The following is a 23197-nucleotide window of genomic DNA, read 5'->3' on the forward strand; positions in this document are numbered from 1 at the left end:
AGATAGATAGATAGATAGATAGATAGATAGATAGATAGATAGATAGATAGATAGATAGATAGATATAGATTAAGGGGATAACCAGCTTTAAAAGGGAAATGCCTGTAGCCTATTTAAAAGCTTTGCCTTTCCCCATACCCTTGAAGGGATTAATGACCCAACTAAAGCCATATCCCCTTTCCCCATTTCCTAATGAAATTAGGGTTTTGTTCTGAAGATGGAGATCTCTTTGATTATTGCTCTGTGAAGTCACACCTGAGTTAACCCTTTTGGGGAGGAATCAGAGAAAGATTAAATGGCTTTAGGAAACTGATTCCTCAAGGGCATGCCTGAAAGTCAAGGGAATATTGTTCTAGATTGCTAAAGCAAAATATTAACTTTTATTTTACAATATTTTATCATATTGTAAAATTTTCCTACTCCAAGATTCTTGTAAATGTTACATTAAAATGTCTTATAAGTTGGGGAGTTATGGCAGAGGGCATAAGGGGTTTTCTCCCATTTTTCCCTCTAAATTGAAAAAAATGCTTCATTTTAATTGGGGGGAAATAAATTAATAAAGATGGTTTCGGGCAGACTTGTACCTAAAATGCATAGGATAATATTAATTTTTTTTTTACTATGTGGCCCCAAAAGACCGTTTTCCAGTGGTAGATGTTCCCTATAAGCACTCCACTGTGTGTGTGTGTACGTAGTGAGAGCTTACCACTAGAAGTGTGAGCCGTAATCATACTTTGCCCCCTCATTATTCTGCTCAAAACCTGACCTTCAGTAGCATCCTCCTGGATTCATAGAATGTCAAAGCTGGAAAGAACTTAAGAGCTCATCTTGTCCAGCAGTTCTCAAACTTTTTTTTGTTTAGAGCCCCTTTACACTCAATGCTTTTGTTTATGTGAACTAAATAAAACCAAGACAGCTGGGTGGTTCAATGGATAGAGCACTGAAGCTAGAATCAGGAACCCCTCCAGCGTCAAAAACTTATTAGTTGTGTGACCCTGAGCAAGTCACTTCCCCTCGTTTCAGCCTCAGTTTCCTTATCTGTGAAATGATGATAATAATAGCTCTTCCCTCCCAGGGTTTAGTGAAGATAGAATGTGTACTGCTTTGCAGTCCTTAAAATACTATGTAAATGCTAGCTTTTGTTATTAATAAGAGGTGTTAAATTCTGGGACTTTGAAAAGAATTTGTTACGTGACAACTAGTAAAGAAATCATAGGATAGCGGGAGATTTCATGAGGGGTTTCAAAGAGATGAGAGGGGTAATTGCCACAGAGAGAAGAGAGAACTGTGTTTTTCCATCACATTAGGCTGCTCTAATTGACGTAGTGGAAAGAGCAATTGACCGAGGATGAGGAGGATGAGGACGTACCTCCGGTTCTAATCTGGGCTTGGCCACTAACCAGCTTCTTGACCTTAGACTATCACTTTAACTCCCTAAGCCTCTGTTTCCTCCTCTGTAAAATAAAGGTCACTAGGTGACCTTCAATCTCTAACATTCTGAGTCTTTGTTGCTCTGAGGTTTAGAAAAGGCAACAGGATGAGCTGCTTTGGAAAAAAAAAATGATGTCTCAGCAGAAGGGTAAAAATTAAGTGCAAAATGTATACTTTTACACATTCATCCCCATCCAGTTGGTGGTACACAAATCTGTAGGCTTAAGATCAAAGCCAAGGAAAACATTTAAAAGGAGGTATGTAATTTTGGGGGTTCATTTGTGGATCTACATATCAAAGAGCCAGAAAGAACCAGCCTCCTAATTCTTTCCAATCCTGAGGAAACCTTTCAATGTTCACTGTCCAGAGCTTTTTGAGAAACTGGGCAATAAGCTTCTGAAATCTATTGGACTGCTTTATCTGTATATCTGTAGGACTATCTGTACAGCCACTTCCTGCATCCTTACTACTTCCCATTCTAGTCATGAAGACTGGAATAGATCGATCATTTCCTAGACCAAAAGTGAACAAGAGGAAGTCTGCAAGCAAAGAAAGCACTGAATTTTTCTTCCTTCTCTTGTGAAAATAGTATTTCTCCCTGGGATTCAGCTTTGTCTTCCATTTGAAAGAGATACCTGCTCGAGAGATGACGTGGGGCCCTGAATTTGAGCTCAGAAGAGCTGAATTTGAGTCCCACCTCTTCCTTTTAATTAGGTAAAGAACCTCCGGGAAGGCCACCCCTGGTGCTCGGCTTCTTAATCTATAAAAAGAGAGATAAAGATTGTACTTCTCTCACAAAGATGACGTAAAGACTGGTGGAAACAAATGGCGCTTTACCTTAGACGCTTTAGTTATCCTTCCAAAACTGAGAATGGAAGGGTAATGGAAGGAGTGATGGTTAGCAAAGCCTTTTAAGGAGAGAACATAGAAGGAAGCATTTGCCTCGAAAGTGCGTTCTTTTCCTTTCACATCCTGGTTTTCAAAGCTGTAACAATTTGGTTGGGTGAAACAGTAGAGAGAGAGAATACTGGGCTTAGAGCCAGAAAGACCTGGGTTTAAATCCTGCTTCTAGGGGACAGCTAGGTGGCACAGTGGATAGAGCACCTGCCCTGAAGTCAGGAGGACCTGAGTTCAAATCCGGCCTCAGACCAAACACTTGACACTTACTAGCTGTGTGACTCTGGGCAAGTCGCTTAACCCCAATTGCCTCACTAAAAAAAAAAAAAAAAAATCCTGCTTCTAAAACTGAGCCTTGGTTTCCCCTTCTGTAAAATGGGAATAAAGCCCACACAGTCCCTGCCTCACAAGGTTGCTGTGAGACTCCACGAGATTAATAGCGTAAACCACTATATAATTCTCAGTCATCATCAAGGCTCCATTCAAAAACTTCTTCAAAACTTCAGAACGCTCAAAAAGGTTTTTGGTTTGTTTCTTCCTCTTTATAACAGATCTTCCTCTCTTACTTGACCCACTCCACCCACCATTAACGATCCTCCGTTCCTTTTTCTTCTTTAGGCTTGGTGCTTTTAGACAGGGTCAATCCTAGGATCTCCTTTGAATTGCTCGTAAACCTGCTGAGAGACTGTGGGGATTTTCGATTAGGTCTGTTATTTCCTTTCCTCTGCTGCTGTTCACCAAGTCAAGTTCTCTCTGAAAACACAAGTCCTTGACAGTAGAACTCAGAAATGCTTACTAGTTTGAATCTGGGCCAGCTTCCTGAGCCTGAAATGTAACAGATTGTTCCTCCTTCCTGCCGAATAAGTTGAGGTCTCACTGTTCATCATGAACCTCTTCTAGTGGGAGAAAAAGGGATTAATAAGAAGATGAAACTTGAGCTTGATTACTTGCTATTACCTCTGGAGGTTTGGTGGAGATTGTGGGAATAGCTAAGGAGCTTTGGGGATTAACTTTTAATTTGTTATACATGGCGCCTTAGTAATTTCCCAGTACCATGCAAGGGCTGGAGTTCAGTTTGGTTCAGGTAGCTGTAATTCCATAAAATTGAGATACATAAGCATGGTATAGTGTAGTAGAAAGACTAGGGAGAAAGGAGGGATGCTTGCATTCTAGCCGTGCCACTAACTAGCTAGTTGTATGATTTTGAGGAAATCATATCTGGGCCTGTGTTTCCTTGACTCTGAAATTAAGGGGGCTGGGTGGAGAAATCCTCCCTTGATCACCTCTAAAGTTCCTGACAGCTCCAAGATTCTCCAGCTCTGTGACTGAGTTAGTCATGAATTTTAAATTTATTTTAACCTTCTGATGGTGTCTCCTAATAATCTTCTTTGCAATGAGCTCTCAATTCCTAGAGGCAATTTCTTAACATTTTTTAGCCATTGCATGAAAAATTCACCTTGAGTATTAAGTAAAGAACATTTTGACCAATTTTCTTTGACACAAAGTAGAGACTTTGTTCAGGTGTAAGATATTCTAAAGTATCATACCTTTATCTAAAAGTCAAATGGCAAATGAAAATAGAGTCATTTGGGTTCCCTGCTTATGTTTTGTCTACCTCCTTTTTAAAATATGTGAACACTTAAATTTTGAAAAAAAAATGTCTGTTGTGTGACATGTAGCTTATGTCTCCACATACTTCATTATTTCAAGGATCTAAATAATATTCTTTATTTTACACTTTCTATTAGAGTAGTTTTGATCCAAGAGCCAGTCCATGATCCAAAATGTAAAATTCACTGTTGTTCAAAATAGCAAAAAAAGAAAAGAAAAAAAGAAAGACTTTGTTCATTTTGTGATTGTGATGGATTCCCTTCTCTGCCGTGTGAAACAGCAGACCTACAGGCAAGATTTGAACTAGATTCCAGTTTGTATCTCTTGATAGTGAATAAATAATCTCTGTACAGAGGGAGAGATGGATGCTTGGAGAATACCCAAGGCAAGAATAGCAAAGGGCCTTGAATCCCTGACATATGGAGATTAGTTGACATAACTGGGGACAATTACTTTGAAGAGAACATTCAAAAGGGACATGATCCCTACCCTCCAGTACTTGAAACGCTGTCACGTGACCGAGGCTTTTGACTTAGTCCTGCTTAGCTCCAGAGGACAGAATGAGGAGTGGCGGGGTAGAAATTGCAAAGGCAATTTAGGTTTGACATCAGGATGGCCAATACTTGGAGCTGTCCAGAAGTGAAACGAGCTTCCATGGGAGGTGACCACCAGAAGACCACTTGTTGAATGTGTTGTAGTGGGGACTCTTTTTTCAGGTGTGTTTTGGACAAAATGGCCTCTGAAATGACTTCCAACTCTGAAATTCTGTGATTCTGTGACTTTTCAATGAGCTGGCAAATTTAATGAGTGCTTTCCATGTGCCCAACACTTTTGTAGGTGCTATATCACACAGAAAAAGGAAATATAGGACATATTCCCTACCTTCCAAAACCTTATTATGTAGTGGGGAGGTAAGATGACATGCGTGAAATAGTAAGTGCTAGAATGGATGGCGACGATTGTTGTTGTTTGTCCTTCATTCTCGAAGAGGACCATGACATCAGCAAGATGATGAAAATGAATTGGATTTAAGTGAGAGAAGGCTGTGCAAGGTCGCCAGCCTCACATTCTCCTCCATAGCCATCTGGGTCCAGTGGAGATGACCCCCAATGCAGTAGGGGACCTTGGCCTTCTTGAGCTAAGGTCTTTCTGAGTTCTCACTTTCACTGAGGCAATGCCCATTCAGTGATTAAAGGTGGTTAAGAAATGAACCAAGGAATGGCCCCTTTTAACTAAACAAACAAACAAAATAAAATGTGTCTGGGAGGGGAAGACCCTCAGGGTTTCTGGCCTAAACTGAAGCAATTACTACTTACTTTCACTAAGTAAGAGGCCCAAAACAACAACCACTAAGTGGTGCTTGGGTTGGGACCTATTGTTGGCCAATCAATGAGAGCCAGAGTGAATTGGGTTTAAGGCATGGTCTTTAAGAAAGAAACCTAGCCAGTAAACCCCAAGATATCTAGTTAGGTTTCAGCGATCAAAATTTACATTCTTTTGGGCAGAGCACCCTCAGGTCAGGGCATGATACCCCATGTGGACAGAGGGAAAGGAAGGAGGGGAAAGGGAGAGGAGAGGAAGGAACTGAGTGGCCCAACTGCAACTGGTCAGTTGGGTCCCCAGTGGTGCAGCTTGGACTGCTCACAGGCTGTTGTTCGTCCTTCTTTCTCAAAGAGGACCTTGACATCGGGGAGGTGATGCCATGATGTGCAAATGAATTGGTTCTAAGTGAGGTGAGGATGTGCCAAGTCACCAGCCTCACTTTCTCCACCAGACCCATCTGTGCCCAGTGGCAAGATATTGACCAGGAAGAGTGGAAATGGTCCCAAGGTACAGATTATAAGCAATATATGAAGCCAAAGCTAGAGTAGATGCGAAAAGCTTCATGAAGAAGGTGGTACTTAAGCTCGACTTAAAGAGAAAAAAGGTTAGACTATGTGGAGGGAAGCCTGTTCCAGGCCAGAGGAAATTTTTATATTTTCTTTTTTCCCTAAGAATTTAAGTCACTTTTATTACTCGATCTATCATCAGGATAATCTATAATGAAAGGAATTTGACCTTTTGGTCACCTATGGCTTTCTAAGATGGTAGACTTGATAACTTTTAAATGGGGCATAGCGAAAATAAGTTTCAGAGCCCTCAATGTTAGCTAATGTGTTTCTCAATTTAAATTATACACAAAAGTAAATCCATAACTGTAATTAATATTTAACCTAGACTTCATTTATTTTAAAATATTTAGGTAAAATTACAAAAAGGAGAAATTGGCTAGTTAACTAACTCAGCCATGAGGTTAGCTGGGTGGAGCAGTCGATAGAGTACCACCGGAGGACTTGAGTTCAAATATGCCCCAGACACATAACACTCTCTAGCTTTGTGACTCTGAGCAAGTCACTTAAACCCGATTGCCTCACCAAAAAGAAAAAAAAATCTAAAAAAAAATAACTCAGCCAGAAAGAAATTTCACTTTTTAAATGTGGCCCATAGCCTTTTAACTACAAACCTAGGAGACTGCTTAGCCTTTGATCACCTGTTTGATTTGTTGGTAGAACTACAAGCAGTCCCCTCAAACAGGTATCTCTTTATTTTCAGAAAACTTAATGTTATTTTTAAATTTCTGCCAAATGTTAACTTATTTTATTTTATTTTATTTTTCTTAAGTCACTTGGCATATATTGCATTGTTATCCCATGACTTGAGGCTATGAAATTGGCTCACATGGGTTCATTTCCTGTGGTTTATGCAACTTCTTATTTTTTTTAAGTAAGTGAATATTTTAGATATTCTAAAAAACACACCATGGCACATATTCCAGCAGACTTCAATATTTCAAGGATATATAATTTCATCAGTGTAGGTTCCCCCCAGTGACAGATTGCAGCCCCTTCCTGACTTTGATAGATAATAATAGCATTTATGTAGAGCTTTAAGGTTTACAAAGTTCTTTACATATTTTATCTCATTTGATCCTGCTAACAAATCCTATGATGTAGGTTCTATTCTTATCCCCATTTTACAGATGAGGAAACAGAGACTGAAAGAGATCAGATGACTTGTCCAAGGTCACACAGCTAGTAACTGACTGAGACTGGATTTGAGCTCAGGTCTTCCTGACTCCCAAGTCCAACATTTTATCGGCTTTGCCACCTAGCTCCTTGGGGCTCTTAAACTTTTTTCACTTGAGACCCCTTCAATCACTTTTTAAACTGTGGGTCTCAACCCCATGTGGATTGCTGGACTCTAGATGGTCTTTCAGAGTTGCAGTGTCCAAAAACTTTATCACCCCAAGGCCAACTTGGTGATGAGCCAGCCTTCTAGACTTGAGCTAAATTGATTCTTAAACCACAGACACACATTCTACTACTGGGCACTTATTTAAAGCCATTCCATCTTAGAGGGCAGGTAGGTGGTACAGGGGATAGAGTGCCAGGTCTGCAGTCAGAAAGACTCCTCTTCCCAAGTTCAAATCCAGCCTCAGACACTTACTAGCTGTGTGAGCCTGGGCAAGTCACTTAACTCTGTTTACCTCAGTTTCCTCACATGTGAAATGAGCTGAAGAAGGAAATGGCAAACCATTCCAGTGTCTTTGCCAAGAAAACCCCAAATGGGATCACAAAGAGTCAGACACAACTCAACTTTAAGACACTGTTTGGGGTCATGAAGAGTTAGATATGACTGAACAACAAGAAGTCTAGAATGGACTTTAGGCTGGAAAAATACTTATTTCTTAATATTTTCATGTGAACTAAAAAGGTTTTAATATGCTTCCACAAGTCTTTCCAGTATCTTTGCCAAGAAAACCCCAAATGGGGTCACAGAGAGTCACGTCTGAAATGACTGAACAACAGCGTCTTGGTTAGACTGGCTAAAGCCTGTGCTCCACTGGACCGGCCCTCCAAGGGTCACCTCCACACCACCGTGAGTCACCACAGTAGTACTTAGCAGACAACCGTACTCTCTATCCAATACAGTAAGGCCAGTTTGACCCTCAAATAAGAGAGGTCCTGTTGACTCTGTTCTTAGATAGTAGACTTCCAAAAGATTGTAGAATGTGATGCCTTTAAGTAGTGACCTGGGAGGTATTCAAGTTGATGACGCTGAAGGGGCCATCTGTTAGGGCTGTAAGAGGGGATTACATGCTGAATGAGATTAAGGCCTCTGAGCTCCCTTCCAGCTTCTTCTGAAGCTGTACCTTCCTCCAGCTTTAGGATGGTACAGGCTGGTAAATTTAGAGCCAGAAGAGACAGGCCCCTAGGGGTGACTGGGGTGCCAAAGGTCCCAGGATGGCAGAGCTTGGATTGGAACCCAGGTCATCTGACCTTGAACCCAGCAAGCTTCCTTTCCATGGAATTAGGCTACTGTGGTTCCACATTAGTAACTTCTCTCTGCTTGAAATTTTAACTACACTGCATGCAGTGTCAAACTTCTCTGGTGTGTTGGTTAGTTTCACTTAACTTCCCCCGCCCCCCTTTTTTTATTTGTGAAAAAAGACAATTCTCTGGGAGGGAAGGGAAGAAAGAGAGAAGGGATACATTGGGAAATGTAGATGATGTGAAAACAAAAGCTATAAATAAATTGAATTTTAACTATTTAAAAAGGCTATTAGATCTCTCCTCCGCAAGTTCTGCTTCCATTTCATACCTGTCAAGCTAGACTGCACCAGATAGGAAAGCCTATAATTTCCTCTGCCCCCAACGGTACATAATGCCTGTCTCCAAACACCCATCCCACAAAGAAACACCGTGGTGTGAGCTGATGCCAGAGGGCTGAAGGTGTTTTGTCTTAGACAGGAGTTTGGACTTGGTGATTTTGTGGAGGAAATGGTTAAAACTGTGTGCTATGAGTTTGGTGGGGAAACATCTCCCTAGAAAAAGCAGCATTAGAGGTCAAAGAAAAGGAACCTGCCGGGTTGTGTAAAGATAGCTCCCAGCACATTCTCTTCTGAGTCTGCCTTAAAAGAGACCTTTGGTCACTATCTTGGAGGCCTAGCCCCAGCAAAATTGGTTTGGTGTGATAAATTACAGAGAAACATCTCTACCAGATAAGCCAGCTCTTGGGCAACAAGATATATATACATCCCTCTGTTCTTCGAGTTGCTAGTCACCTGCCCAGCAGCTGATGCTAAATACACCTTTTCTCTTCTAGCTGGGTCTCTTGATTTACCGATCTCCAGGTGGGAGGAATTAATCTCTAGGAGTATCTTAGACTCTCTGGGTTGAGGAATTCCACTACAATTTGTAGGCCCTTTCCCTCCCTAAATCCCTAAATCCCAAGTAGGGTTTATAATTTGATAAGGTTCCCCCAAAAAAGAGTTAGAGAGTGAGAAAGGATATGCTTTGTCCTGTTTAAATTCCCTCCTTGTTTGTACCTACTGAGCTCATTGTATACGAGATTTTCTGGACCTCCCAACTCTTCACTCCTATGAGATTTTTAGATAGCTGCATGATTATTTATGCAGATAAGGGGAGGCCTTCTAGCAAAATTTTTTCCAGGACCCATCCACCCACCCCTGGGGTGTGTGTGAGTGTGTGTGTGTCTGTCTGTCTGTCTGTTTTTTCTTGCCCATTGTATTCTGAGTGGGGACCTTGTACGGGTTAATTAACTTGACTGAAAGGCACTCACCAAAGTGTCTGGAGCGGACTTTGCCTGGGAGTTTTGTCATTAATGGTAGCTCTCTGAAGGAGAAGAGGATCTAAGCTGTGTGTTTCCCTGACTTCTTCCAACAGCACAATGGCCCTCCCCAAGAAGAAGCTTCAAGGGCTCGTGGCTGCAACTGTCACACCTATGACTGAGACTGGGTAAATATTACTTTGAGACATAAAGGGTTGTCTTTATATATAGCCTAATGGGGATATCAGTCAGTCAATACTTATTAAGTGCCTACTATGTGCCAGGTGTACTACTCGCTGGGGATATAAAAGGAGGCAAAAGCCAGTCCCTGCCTTCAAGCAGCTCACAGTCTAATGGGGGGAGAGGGGAGGAGGGAGAGAAGGGGGCACACAACTATGTACAAACAAGTTATATACAGGATAAATAGGAAATAATTAACAGAGGGAAGGCTCTGGGATTAAGAGGGATTGAGAAGGGCTTCCCGTAGAAAGTAGGATTTTAGCTGAGACCTGAAAGAAGCCAGAAGGCAGAGATGAGGAGAGAGAGTGGTCCAGAAATGGGGGACAGCCAGAGAAAAAGCCAGGAGTCAAAAGATGGAGTGTCTTGTTCATGGATCAGCCAGGAGGCCAGTGTCACTGGAATGAAGAGTACCTGGCCCCAAATAAAGCATAAGAAGACTGCAAAGGTAGGAAGGGGCTAGGTAATGAAGAGCTTTGATCCCAAACAGGATTTTGTATTTGATCCTGAAGGCAACAGGGAGCCACTGGAGTTTGAGTTGGAGGAATGGCATGGTCAGACCTGCATTTTAGGAAAATCATTTTAGTGGCTGAATGGAGGTTGAATTGGAGTGGGGAGAGACTTGAGGCAGGCAGACCTCCCCCCCCCCACCAGCAGGCTATTGCAGTAATCAAGGGGTGAGGTGATGGGGGCCTGAACTAGGGTGGGGGCAATCTCAGAGGAGAGAAAGGATGAGCAAATTGGAGAGATATTGCAAAGATGATATCAACAGGACTTGAAAACAGATTGGATATAGATGATGAGAGATGGCCGTTGAGTATCCCTAGCTATTGCCGTTTCTATTGTCTAAATAACTAATCCAGACCAGAAAATACAATATCCCATCCTAAACTCTCCTACCCAGCCCCTGGCCCAAGACAAAGTTTATAGAAGTCTTATGTCAGAGCTTGATCTACAGGAATATATACATGTTCTTCCTCAGGTCTTGCATGATAAAGCCAGGCTTTAAAACTGGATCCTCTGACTGCAAATCCAGCATCCTTAGATCATTATGCAATTGAAGACAATGACAAAGAAGTTTATGTAGCACTTTAATGTTTGTAAAGCACTTTATTTATTATTTGAAATCTGTCTCCTCCATTTTAACAGATGAAGAAAGTGAGGCTCAGAGAGATTAGGTGATTTGCCCCTAGAAAGAAGGAAAGATACAAGCATTTATTAAGTGCCTACTATGTGCCAGACACTTTGCTAAGGGTCTTACAAATATTTCATTTGATAATGCTCACACAGCTGATAAATATCAAAGACAGGAGTTATGAATTGGTATATCCATTCCAGATACCAATATGGAATTATTTAAGGAAAATAAATAGAGATTGAATTTAAACCCAGTCCATCCTGACTCCCAAGTTCAGTAGACCAAATAATGTTCTTTCTCTGAAAGAGGAAAGGAACGGCAAGTAAGGGAGCCAAAGGGATGAGTTAGATGAGTCCCTTCAGTTGTGACTAAGTGGTATAATTAAAATCAATTTATTATGTTTGTTATCAATTAATAATAATATTTGTTCAGTTAAACTCCATTTTTGGCACTAACAAAACTAACAGCTGAGTAATCACCATACCAGCTGTTAATTCCTCATAATATTAGCAGAATTATCTAATATTGTATATATGGGTTGACATTTTGGAATGTGCTAGTGGTTTACCGTTGATCAGTCAGTAAGGCAGTCATGTGATTCATCTGACTAAAGCCAGTACAGACATATTAATATATGTGTCTGCTGGTAAATGTTTAACAACTGGCTCTCCAGAAAAAAAAAAATACCTAGGACTCTAAATTTAATCTGCATTATTAACATCTAATCTATCATTTTCTTTGGTCTACAATCAATCGAGCCCTGATTTGTAGTGATTGCCAATTTCAGAGGTATATGCTCACACTCGAAATTTAGTAGTTGGCTCCCAAGATGGTTCAGGCTGACTCTACCACACCCCTATGTATCCCCCAGTAAAATGTAAACATATGTCTTTAGGTCAGGGACTATTACATTTTTTTTATGTATCCTCCGGCTTTGTTTTGGGCTTTGTATACTCATCACCTATCACAGTGACTTGCATTAATTAAGGTTATGCTTAATAAGTGCTAGTGAATTGAATTAGACTGCATAAAATCAGAAGCCTCCTAGTAACATGTGAGAGCAGTGTAGTATCTTGGGATGTTAGATGGGGAGTCAGGAGACCTAAGTTCTACGTTTAGCTTAGTTCTCCAGTTTAACAGTGCCAATGATCTTGAGTAGGTTCTTTACTCTCTTAGTCTTTTCCCCTATTTGTCAAATAAAGAGGTAGGACTAGTACTTTCTCAAGTCCCTTCTAGCTCTGGTTTTCTATGTTTTACTGTTCTATTTAGAAATTGATCCTATCGAGTCAGTTCTCAGTTTATCTGTGTAGCTCAGATCTTACTCAAGGGCCTCGGGGGACATACTTCCAAGGCTCACTGGAATCACAGAATGATAGACCCTAGGGGCCATCCATTCCAGCTACCTCCTATTAGTTGCCCTTAAAGGCAATGTGATATGCCTCAATTCAAGTATCTAGGACAGTGAAAAGTGAACATACTATTGGACAGGCACAAAATGAAAACAGAATTCTTGCTGAGGATATGGCATTTCTGTGTCTACAGCTGGTTAATACAAAACTTGTCTGCTTCTCCACCTTCCCATGAGTTATATGGATAAAGCCTGAAATCATCTGTTTCTCAATGTGTTTAGGCCTTTGTTGGGCAGATAAGATAAAAAACATGTGACTGAAAGAATTTACAGTTTTTACATCCTGTTATGGGAGATTCTTTTGCAAGCTGAAGAGCCACATCTGGTGGATGTTACTTTAACCTTTTTAAACTGTCCTCCTTTTAGCTTGGAAACAGCTTTTAAAAAGTTCTTATTCTATTTATCTTGCAAACTATTGAGAATATTGGTATGTTTTTCCACCTCATATGTCCAACAAAATATTATTATTATTAAGCCTTAATCACTGAATGGGCTTTGCCTCAAACTGAGATCTGTTGAAGACCTGAGCTTGAAAAGGCCAAGATCCCCCACTGCATCCTGAGCCACCTCCAGTTGTCCTGATCTATATCTGGCCACTGGAACCAAATGGCTCCAGAAGAGAAAGTGAGGCTGTTGACTTTGCACAACCCTCCCTCACTTAAATCCAATTCACTTATAAGTATGGCATTGCCTTCCTGATGTCATGGTCCTCTTAGAGAACGAAGGACAAATAGCAGCAAGCGACAAAACCCCCTGAAAGTAACTATTTTTCTCCCATGAGTCCATCTCCTTTTGCCCAACACCCAGGGCTCAGCTCTGCCCTCTACAGGCTACTCTTTCTCCCTTCCTTTCCACCACTGATTCATCCTGTTTCCCTCTACTTCTGGACTCAGAGTTCTTAACCTAGAGTTTGTGAATGAAAAAAAAAATGTTGATAACTGTATTATAGTATAATTATTCTCCTTCATGATCTTATGTATTTGATTTTACGTATTTGAAAACATGATTCTGAGCAGGAGTCTGTAGACTTCAGCAGATACTGCCAGAGGGGTCCACGAAACAGTCAAGCTGAAGTGCCCCTACTCTAACCAGATGTGCTTAGTACAGAAACAAGCAGGCCTGGGCTACCTCAGAAGGCAACCAGGCATTTGTCCACGGCCCAGCCAAAGGGATTGACCTTTTTATACTCTGTGTACCATGGACTGGTTTTCAGTGCCTATCGGAAGGGAACAAAATTCCCCTCCTTTAGATAATTACCTTGAGGAGCTCACACCTCTATGAGACAAAGAAGCGTGTGCAATTGTGAGATCATGAAGTCCATTATTGTGACATCATGGGAAGAACACTGGACCAGGGTTCAGCAAACCCAAGTTCAAATCCTAGCTCTAACATTCGCTAGTTGTGTAACTTTGGACAAGTCACTTAATTTCCCTGAGCCTCAGTTTTCTCACCTTGAAATGAGGGCATTAGAATAGAATTAGAAGGGCCCTTCCAGCACCTGCATGCCATGATTCTCTGGCTAGTAGCCAGATTCCCCGAAGTGTGTTTTATCCTTATTAACAGGTCAAGGAAAAGTACCTTTGCACCTCCTTATTCAAGAAAAAGTAGAAACTATTAGCTTTCCTAGAATGGGTCTGTATTAGTAGAAAGTCCCCTGAATTTGGAGAGAAAAGACCCTAGGTTCCAATCTTAGTTCAACCTCTTAATACCTGAGTAATACTTCATCTCTCTGGACCTCAGTTTCCTCATTTGTCAAATGAGGGAGGTTCACACTACATACCATGATAAGCTCTAGTGGATATAGAATTAAGATGTATAAGGTCACGACATAAACATATTCGAGGAAAAAAGGAAGATAATGCCATTAGCAGCTGTCGATAGGGAGAAGATCACAGAAGATAAAATAGACAACTTTGATTACATAAAATTCAGAGATTAGTGAAGAGGCAAATACCTACCTCCTAACAGGTGTTAGACTCGAGGTGCAGAATAAGATACATTTTCAGACACAGCCATTGTAGGGATTTGTTTCACTTAGCTATGAAAGGAGACAGACAGAGGGAAGGAGAGGAAGGAAGAAAGGAAGAAAAGTCATGGAAGCATTTTTTAATGAACAAAAGGGAACAGAAGGAAGGATAGGTAGAATAAAAAACAAGTTGTAAACTTTGAAAGTTACTTGTTGAATTTATTATATTTCTTAAAAGAAAAGCAAGTTGTACGTAACAGATCTGTAGTTTCATGTACAATCTTTTTTGTTCCACTATGTTTATGGAAATACTTGTTTTATTTGGGATTTGTTCAATTCAGAATAAAAACTTTTTTTAAAAAATTGAATGAAGGAAGCTAGATTAGGTCCCCTCCAGCTCTAAATACCCAATCCTATGATCAGCTGTTTGCCTGGAAAAGTGCTGGTTAGTAATGCTGAAGGCTCTCAATGAGGGAATAGTCTGAAGTAATCATTGCTGTGGCTTTCGCTAGGTGGGCTGGATGTTAAGGGCCACCTGAAAGCCTCCCCTCCATCCCCACTTCCCTTCCCTCGTTGCCTTTTGCTTTTAGTGAGAAGCTCTGGTACGTTTGTGGATGCCAAAGAGCCTGGTGCTCATAAACTCCATGGACATGGAACTCTTCCTGCCCTGCTGCATGTTACATAACTTTATAACCCAGTTGTCAGAGAAATGAATGACCTCCTGCCCTGGAACAGGACATTTTCTCCTTCTGGCACTCAGGATCTTACTCGCTCCTTTGTGGAAGTGGCTTTGTGTTGGCCGTACAGTTGGGGTTTTGGCAGACATATGCACATTTCAGCTGTTTTTAGGTACTGAAAGTGTTGCTTAAAAGCACAATCTAGAAAAGAAGCAGATTTTTAAACATTTATGCCAATTAAGAGAACATGTCCTATTAATTCTCAAACATGGAACCTAAGTCTCTTTGTGTCATTTTTGCACAAAGATTAGCCACAAGGCCAGGATAAAGGACCAGGAACAATAGGGTTTTTCTCTGAGAGACCACCTTTAAAACAATCCTATGTCCCTCATGGCTTAAAGAAAAAGGAGTCTAGGCTGGGATGCAAGAGACTTGGAGTCTGGGCTGGCTCCAGTAAACACACACTGAAGCAGGGATGAGAGGGAGGGTGAATCAGGTCAAATTCGCCAAGTTGTTTGTTCTTCCAGGGAGAAAGGCACTTTTAAAGGGGGTTGGTTGTTACCCCCTGGAGAATGAAAGATCAAAGACGTCACCCAGGAATGTAACCAAACACAATAGCTCCGGGGACTTTGGCAGAGGGAGCTTCTGTTCTGAAACTGGAGGGGTGGGGGGATGGGGCACAGGGTTGGTTCCCAGTACATCCAAACCATGTGACTCCCTGCAGAGGCTGACAAAGCTAACTCTGGATGCCTGCTGCTACTGCTGACAGATGAGTGGGAGGTGACTGTCTGGGGCTTCACTGGGAATAGGATGCAGGAGAGCCAGGAAGGGACCAACTCATGCATTAGACGGGTACTATCAATCAGGTAGGCCAGAGTTCAAGTTCAGAGAGGTCATATATATATATATATATATATATATAGTATTGTTATAAGACTTAAAGTTGGAAGATTAGTGATCATCAAGGGTAACCTCTTCATTTTACTGAAGAGACAGTACCAGAGAGGTGAAGAGACCTGTTCAGGTCACTCAAGGTGACCCCTAATTCTAGTACCCTCCCTCCCTAGATACAGGATAAATAGACTAGTTCCATTTCATCCTGTCTCTTTTCATCCCCAGTGCTTAGCACAGTGCCTGGAACATAGTAGGTACCTAATAAAGGACTGCTTAATCATTTATTAATGTGCTTAATAAATTTTGACTGACAGAACCAGGGTTGAAACTCAAGGCTGCAAAGGCAGGAAGCCATTTATATGGTGCTATAAAGTTTACAAAACACTTTACACGTGTTAACTCATGTGATCCTTCTCTTAAGGATTAAGGTAAACAAAGGGTCTGATACAGGAGTTTATGAATCATGGATTAGGAACCCAGGCTAGGAGACTAGACACCAGAGAGCCAGGGATTGAGCCAGACTGACAGTTTTAAGCAACAGAGCATCAAAAACCCAGGCCATAGAGACTTGTCAAATGCAGCCTAGTGTCTAATTAATAGTCATAGGGCACAAGCAGTAAGCCTAGGAACTTGATCCTGAGGCACCTTCCAAGCCTCCTGCCCAGTGCCAGGGTGTGAGGAGGCCTCAGCTTGCAGACAAGAAGAAACACTGGAAGATCAGGTTGCCTCTTTCGATAAACTTCAAACTTACAGCCTCAGCTGTCACAGTAGAGTCCCAGGGTCCTCAACCAAACCATCTCATTGTTTAGAGAAGCAATGTGGCATAGTGGATCTCAAGTCAGAGAAATGGGGTTCAAACCCCTGCCTCTGTCACTATCTCTGGGACCTTGAACAAGTCTCAGAATCTCTCTGAGCCTCAGTTTCCTTACGGATAACGTGAAGGGTATGAACTAAACGGCCCCTAAGGTCCCTTCCAGTCCAAGACTGTGATCCTTTGATTCCCAGCCATTGGGCTTCGTGTTTTGATGGGTGAGAAGGTTGGACAGGACAATGAAAATTTAGCACAGGTGACTTGTGGAGGTTGGATAAAGGTTTCAGAATTAGAGGTCCCCCAGGCTTTGAGTGGCTCCTCTATCCAAATTATCTTGTATTTACTTTGCGTATATGTATTTACTTAAAGATGTCCACTTTGTTTCTTTTGAAAAAATGTAATTGCACTGACTCTGAGGACAGCAATGGCCAGTTTCATCTTTGGTTTTGTATCCCCAGCACATTTAACCTGTTGTGTGCTGAGGGGACAGCTGGGTGGTGCAGTGGATAGAGCACTGGGCCTGGCACACAGGAGGTGCTTGAGAAATGCTTGTTGATTAATTAATTGATGGGGAGAAAACATAATCTTCCAAGAGATTAATATAATACTATAACTGAAAACAAACTGTTGCCATCTCTGTCTAAAGAAGAAGCAGCCAGACAGCTGAACTGACCTCTATTCCATTCCAGTGATTATTCCCATACATCTTTGGAAAAGGTAAAATTTCCTCTAAACTATTAAGAGGCATTAAGGACATTGGTTAATGTCCTTTGGGGTGACTGATCTCACAAAGCTAAAGAGATTCAGAGATCTCCAGGTCTACCCCATAATCCTGTGTACTGTCCAGGGGAATGTGCTGCTTTATATTCATGAGTGAGGAAAGCCCCAACACTATACTACTGCTAGGGAGAAAGTAGATCACTCATGAGATGAGCTTTTTATGCTCTGTTGGGCACACTACACACATGTGTGTATGAGTGCATATGCCTCTGTCTATATCTGTATGGATTTATCACTACCCTTCCTAAAATGCAGTGCCATGATCTCATCAATCAGCAAACATTCATTATGGGCGTTATGTGCTAGGTATTGTTCTAAGTGGAACACCCTACCCTAGATGGGATCTGATCCGGGAACAATACAATGGAACTGTACTTGGTTTGTTCTGTACCTTGTACCTCTCATATTTGTCCTAAGATTGCAATTAGCTTTTGTGGCACCAGGGTTACTATTGACACATGGAGTTTGAAGTTTACTAGAAAACTTGAGCAGTTGACTTCTTGAATACCAGAATTGGACTCTCCTTACCTCTACCTCTTAGTTTGTCTGGCTTTCTTCAAGACTCAGCACAAATTCTACCTTCTGCAGGAAGCCTTTCCTGGTGCCCCAACCACTAGAGCCTTCTTATCTAAGGGTTTATTGTATCTGCTGTCTATTTATCTGGAATATGTTGATTTATATACATGCTGTCTCCCTCCATTAGAATGTAAGTTCCATGAGGGCAGAGACTTTTTTTTTTGTATCCCCAATACTTAACACGGTACCTGGCATATAATCAGCACTTACTAAATGTTCATTAATTGATTGGTCATTCGTTATGTGCAAAGAACATGGCTTGACCAGCCCTATATATGGAAAGATAGCTGGCAGTCTCTGCGGTATGAATGACAGGTAGGTTTCTTGGCACCTCTTAATTATGGTGGAAATTTTAATGATAGAGTCAGTCCTTTGGGTATTGGGTATTATGTCCATCCAGACAAAAAGAAAAACTATGTTGCCTACTATGATTAATGGACTTTCATCCAGGAACAAGGCCCTAGAGCGATGGGATATAAAGCAAATATATTTTGATGAGAGATGGTCAACAAGCATTCATTAAGCACCTACTATGTGTCAGGTACTATAATAAGCTCAAGGAATACAAATAAAAGCATTTAGACAGTCCCTGACTTCAAGGAATTTATATTCTAATAGGGAAAAACATAAAAGGAAGCAGAAAAGGAGGAGAGGAGGGAGGTTGAGAGAAGAGTTTGAGGTACCTAGCTTAGAAGCACTGTAGAAAAAGTCTGGGACAGTCAAGAGTGCAGCCTGGAGAAGAAGAGAGGTATAGGGCAGGGATTATTAAGCCTTTTTGTACCACAGATCCCTCAGATAGTCTGGTGAGGCCCATGGACCCTTCTTAGAAAAATGCATAGGATTACACAGTAAACCAATTATATTAAAATACATTTGTCAAAATAATTTTTTTTTTAAAAATTCAGGTTAAGAATGCCTATGGTCCCTTCTGGTTCTAAACAAATGGACAGTACTTCTGGTTGCTTTCACCCGGTGCCTTCTCTTTGCCTCTGTTACTTCCCTGACGTAAAGGCCTTCCCTGCAACCCAGAGAGTTTAGGTGGGAAGAGTATTAATGGGGCTGGAAATCTCTCCTCTAGGGATCTTTGGCATTGGAAGACAAATGGAAATGGTAGTGAGCTAGTACTCTGTATTCTTGTGAGTATCAGCTTGAATCTCTGCAAAAAGTTAACCCAAGCTCCACGTACATATGGTTTGCTTTTCACCCTCTTGTCTCAGATGCTGCATAAAGCTGTTGTGAGATTTCAAAACCATTGTGGTTTTTTGAGAGTGAAAGATCCTATTGTATGAAAGCTTCTGCTACATCTGCATTTCCTTTCTTCACAAATTATTAATCTTGTTCAAACCTTCCATCTCTCTCCCATGCTGAGCAGAGGGCTCAGCACATTTGTTGTTGTTCAGTAGTTCAGCTGTGTCCAACTCTGTGTGACCCCATTTGGAGTTTTCTTGGCAAAGACACTGGAGTGTTTTGCCATTTCCTTCTCCAGCTCATTTTACAGATGAGGAAACTGAGGCAAACAGAGTTAAGTGACTTGCTCAGGGTCACACAGGTAGTAAGTGTCTGAGGCCGTATTTAAACTCAGATCTTGCTGACTGCCGGCCTGGTGCTCTATCCACTGCCCCAGCTAGCTAACCCCTCAGCACATAATAGGTGCCTGATAAATGTTTATTAAAGATGAAATCAAAGGAAATAAAGATGAGCTTCAACTTCTGTAAGCTGCTGCCATCAGCAGTGAAGAGACTCAAATGCTTAAAAAAGTGAGATTGGTGTTTCCAAAGATCCTCCAGCACAAAAGTGCATCATGGGATAACAGTTTGAGAGCTGGAAGGGACCTTCAAGGCCATCTAGTCTAACCCACTCATTTTACAGATGAAGAAACTAAGGCCAAACAAGACGAAGTGACTTTCCAAAGATTACACAGGCAATAAACAGATGATTTGAACAGTTTCAGAGCTAGAAACACATGAGAAGATGCTTTACAGCAATTATTTTAAGATGCCATCTGAAAGAGGTTTCAGCTTAAACCTTTTTATAGCATCCAAATTTCTCTGAATTGTCTAAAAGTACAATTCTTCCCCGGCCAGTAAAAGGACAGAGGAATCAGTTCAAGGTTACAAAGTGGATCAGTTTCTCTTTCTTATTTTTGAGGCTTTTTTGTTTAAGACTCCTCATGGGGCATCTTTCCATTTCGTTGGAACCAGGAACATCCAGAAACCAAAATTCTTGAATGTTCAATCACTCTGCAAAGGAAGATATGTAAACTCAGCAGCTTTGGGCAATTGACCAAAGAGATCCTAGGGTCATAAATTTAGAGCTGGGCAGAACATTAGGGGTGATCTGGTTCAACCCTCTCATTTTGCAGGTGAAAGAACTAAAGCTCAGGGCTGAAGTGACTTCCACAAAGCAGTAAGTGGAAGTCAGGATTTGAACCCAGGTCTGCTGTCTCAAAATACAGAATTCTTTTTGCTATAAATAGCTATTTAACTCACAATCCTTTTGCTGCTTTGCTGATTGATCTTTTGACCATGGTCCTTTGACCATTATTGAAGTGAGGAATGACAAAATTAACTTGCCATCTAGAATGTTATAGAGACTACCAAATTAAAAATATTTTCCTGAATTTGGAGTTATCAATCCTTATTTTTTCATTTTTCAAAAGTGATACCTTCTGATGAAATCATATCAGGATGCAAATTTTAAAAAAATTCACCTCACATTTAAAATATTTAAAATTTATTCAACTTTATTTAAATGTTACTTAAACTACTCCATATTATCCTAAAGGTCCAAAGCCCATAGGCTTAGGTTTGTCAGTTGCACTTTCGTATGAATTAAGATAAAATCTCCCTAGGTATTTGCATTTAAAACTCTAGATCTATTTGTGAATTATAGACTTCACTACTAAAGGATGGAGGAAGAGAAGGGAAAGAGAGACCAAGCAAACTTTTCAATACTACTGACATTATTACTGGCTAAGTCAGGGCAAGTAATTAAGGTCTACCACAGAGAGATAATTACAACAGGATAGGCACAAGGACTAGCCTTCAACTTCTGTGGTATGAGGAACTCCCAGGTTAGCAGACTCCCTCCACCAATGCAAGTTGGTACCTTCTCTACAACTTATAGTCTTATGACTCAAGACTTTAGGAATGGAAAACCATCTAAGCCTAGGAATTGACATCACGTAATATTTACATGTGAACCTTGTTTTTCAGGGAAATCAACTTCTGCGTAATTAGCCAGTATGTGGACTATCTTGTAAATGAGCAAGGTGTGAAAAACATTTTTGGTAAGTCATCTTAGAATCACAATGTTGGATGGAATCTGGATCTTAGAGATTACCTAATCCAAATCCCTTCATTTTGGGAGAACTTACTCCGATTTCATTGATATAGGGGTACTCCCTTTACCAACATAGCTACCACCTGTTCTGCCAAGTGTAGAGTATTGCATATGGGAGGCATTAAGTGGTTAAGGACTTGGCCAGTCACACAGCCAATATATGTTAGAATCAGGGCTTGAACTCATGGTTTCCTGACATCAAGGCCAGCTCTCCTATCTGCTATCTTCATACTTCCTCTCCCAGCCCCCATCTAGAGGGGCTGACTTGCTTAAGTTCACATAATTATTTAATGGAAGATCTCAAGCTAGAGCTCAGTTTTCCTGCCATTTCATGCAATGCTTTCTTCCCCATTAGACTGTGAATCCCCTGAGAGCAGGGACTGTCTTTTACTGTTCTTTATGTCCCTGGTGTCTATTAGCATAGTACCTGACATATAATAGATGCTTAATAAATACTTGTTGATGGACAGACTTGACTTCATTTCTTGACACCATCTTTCAGACCATTTATACAATAAAAGCTGTGACTACATAGCACAAGCTGAAGCAATTCATTTGATCAGGGTAGACAAAGGAACTGCACAATTCTGGCCCCAAAGCCCTGAAGTCAAGAGCAGTTGAGCCACTGCACCTATAGGGTTTGGAGCCTGATAATGAAAAGCACCATTAGTTTCTCAATATTCATTTCCTTTCCAAATGGGCTGTGACTTTGTATGCTCTCTGGTTCCTTCTTGCATTTTCTTTCTTGGTGGTGGTTCTTCAGGAATTTAGGCAGGAGGACACATCTCTGAGTCATGCCTCGGAGCCCCCTAGAGACAGGATAATCCCAAGGGCTTAATCAGGGTATTTCAAAAATTTGGTTAATGGGGAATTATCCCGGGCTACATCCCCAAAAGTATAAAGGATCTTCAAGGATTTAACCCCAAACTCCAACCATAGAGGATGGGAGGCACGTCTGGCTTCCTCCTGCCGTGGATACACACATCTTATCCTCCTTCCTAAAACAAAGTATACTTTGAATATCCATGTCCTCTTGGAAAAACAAGAAGACTCTTACTTAGCCCTGCCTGTTTTATCAGCCCTCCAAGACTACAGTATAGGGAGAGGTACAGTGGACATTGTCATTAGCTTCTTCCTCCCATGGCCATTGACGGATACCCATGAATTATAGAGAAAATGTGAGTTATACTGTTGTCCTACCGCAGCTGACCATGAAAGATGATAGAGAGGTCTTCCATCTATGGCAGACATCAAGATCCTCATCAACTATATCTGCTTAGCATATTTCTTAGTATCTAGGGGCATAGACTTAGGTCAGCCTATCCCAGTTCTATATTTTACAAACAATAATAGGAGCTGACATTTATATGATACTTTTAAGGCACTTTACAAACACTTGAAATTATTTGAACTTTGTAGTTATTTGGGGGGTGCTGGTTAAACCCTGTATGTTTCATCTGCATTGGTTAAAGGATTGTATAGAGCTTCCTGGTTTCTCTGACTCAGCCTCTCATGTGTATTTGGAACAGTGAATGGTTCAACAGGAGAAGGCCTGTCACTGAGTGTCCCAGAGAGGCGACAACTTGCAGAAGAGTGGGTGACAAAAGGGCAGAATAAGTAAGTAGCTGTCCTGGGATCAAAAGGACCATTTGCTAAGTTGTTGTAGAATTTTTCTTTATGTGAAGCGCATTTTCTTTCTCCATCAGAGATTAGTCAATTTGTTGGAAAGAATCTTCCAGCTGCTTGCAGAGATATGTGAGTCACCAGCGCTTTGAAGTGGAAGGTCCCTCAGAGGCCATTTGGTCCAAGCTATGCCTAA

The 23197-nt window shown here is 41.1% G+C and overlaps 1 protein-coding gene across 2 annotated transcripts in view; it reads left to right on the plus strand.

Annotated features, from left to right (window-relative positions):
- Nucleotides 1-23197, plus strand: part of NPL (N-acetylneuraminate pyruvate lyase) — a 53587-nt gene that overhangs the window by 1911 nt on the left and 28479 nt on the right. Inside the window, exons 1-4 of one of the 2 annotated variants that reach the window (XM_027868661.1) lie at nt 7838-7857; nt 9666-9737; nt 21252-21325; nt 22908-22995. In XM_027868661.1, coding sequence (XP_027724462.1) covers nt 9670-9737; nt 21252-21325; nt 22908-22995 — 230 coding nt within the window. In that variant the 5' untranslated portion in view covers nt 7838-7857; nt 9666-9669. Of the gene's footprint in view, nt 1-7837; nt 7858-9665; nt 9738-21251; nt 21326-22907; nt 22996-23197 lie in introns of those variants that run through there. The other variant, XM_027868660.1, reaches the window with a different exon arrangement.

The sequence above is a fragment of the Vombatus ursinus genome, unplaced genomic scaffold (assembly GCF_900497805.2).
Source record: "Vombatus ursinus unplaced genomic scaffold, bare-nosed wombat genome assembly UNPS02014789.1, whole genome shotgun sequence".
NCBI classification, from domain to species: domain Eukaryota; kingdom Metazoa; phylum Chordata; class Mammalia; order Diprotodontia; family Vombatidae; genus Vombatus; species Vombatus ursinus.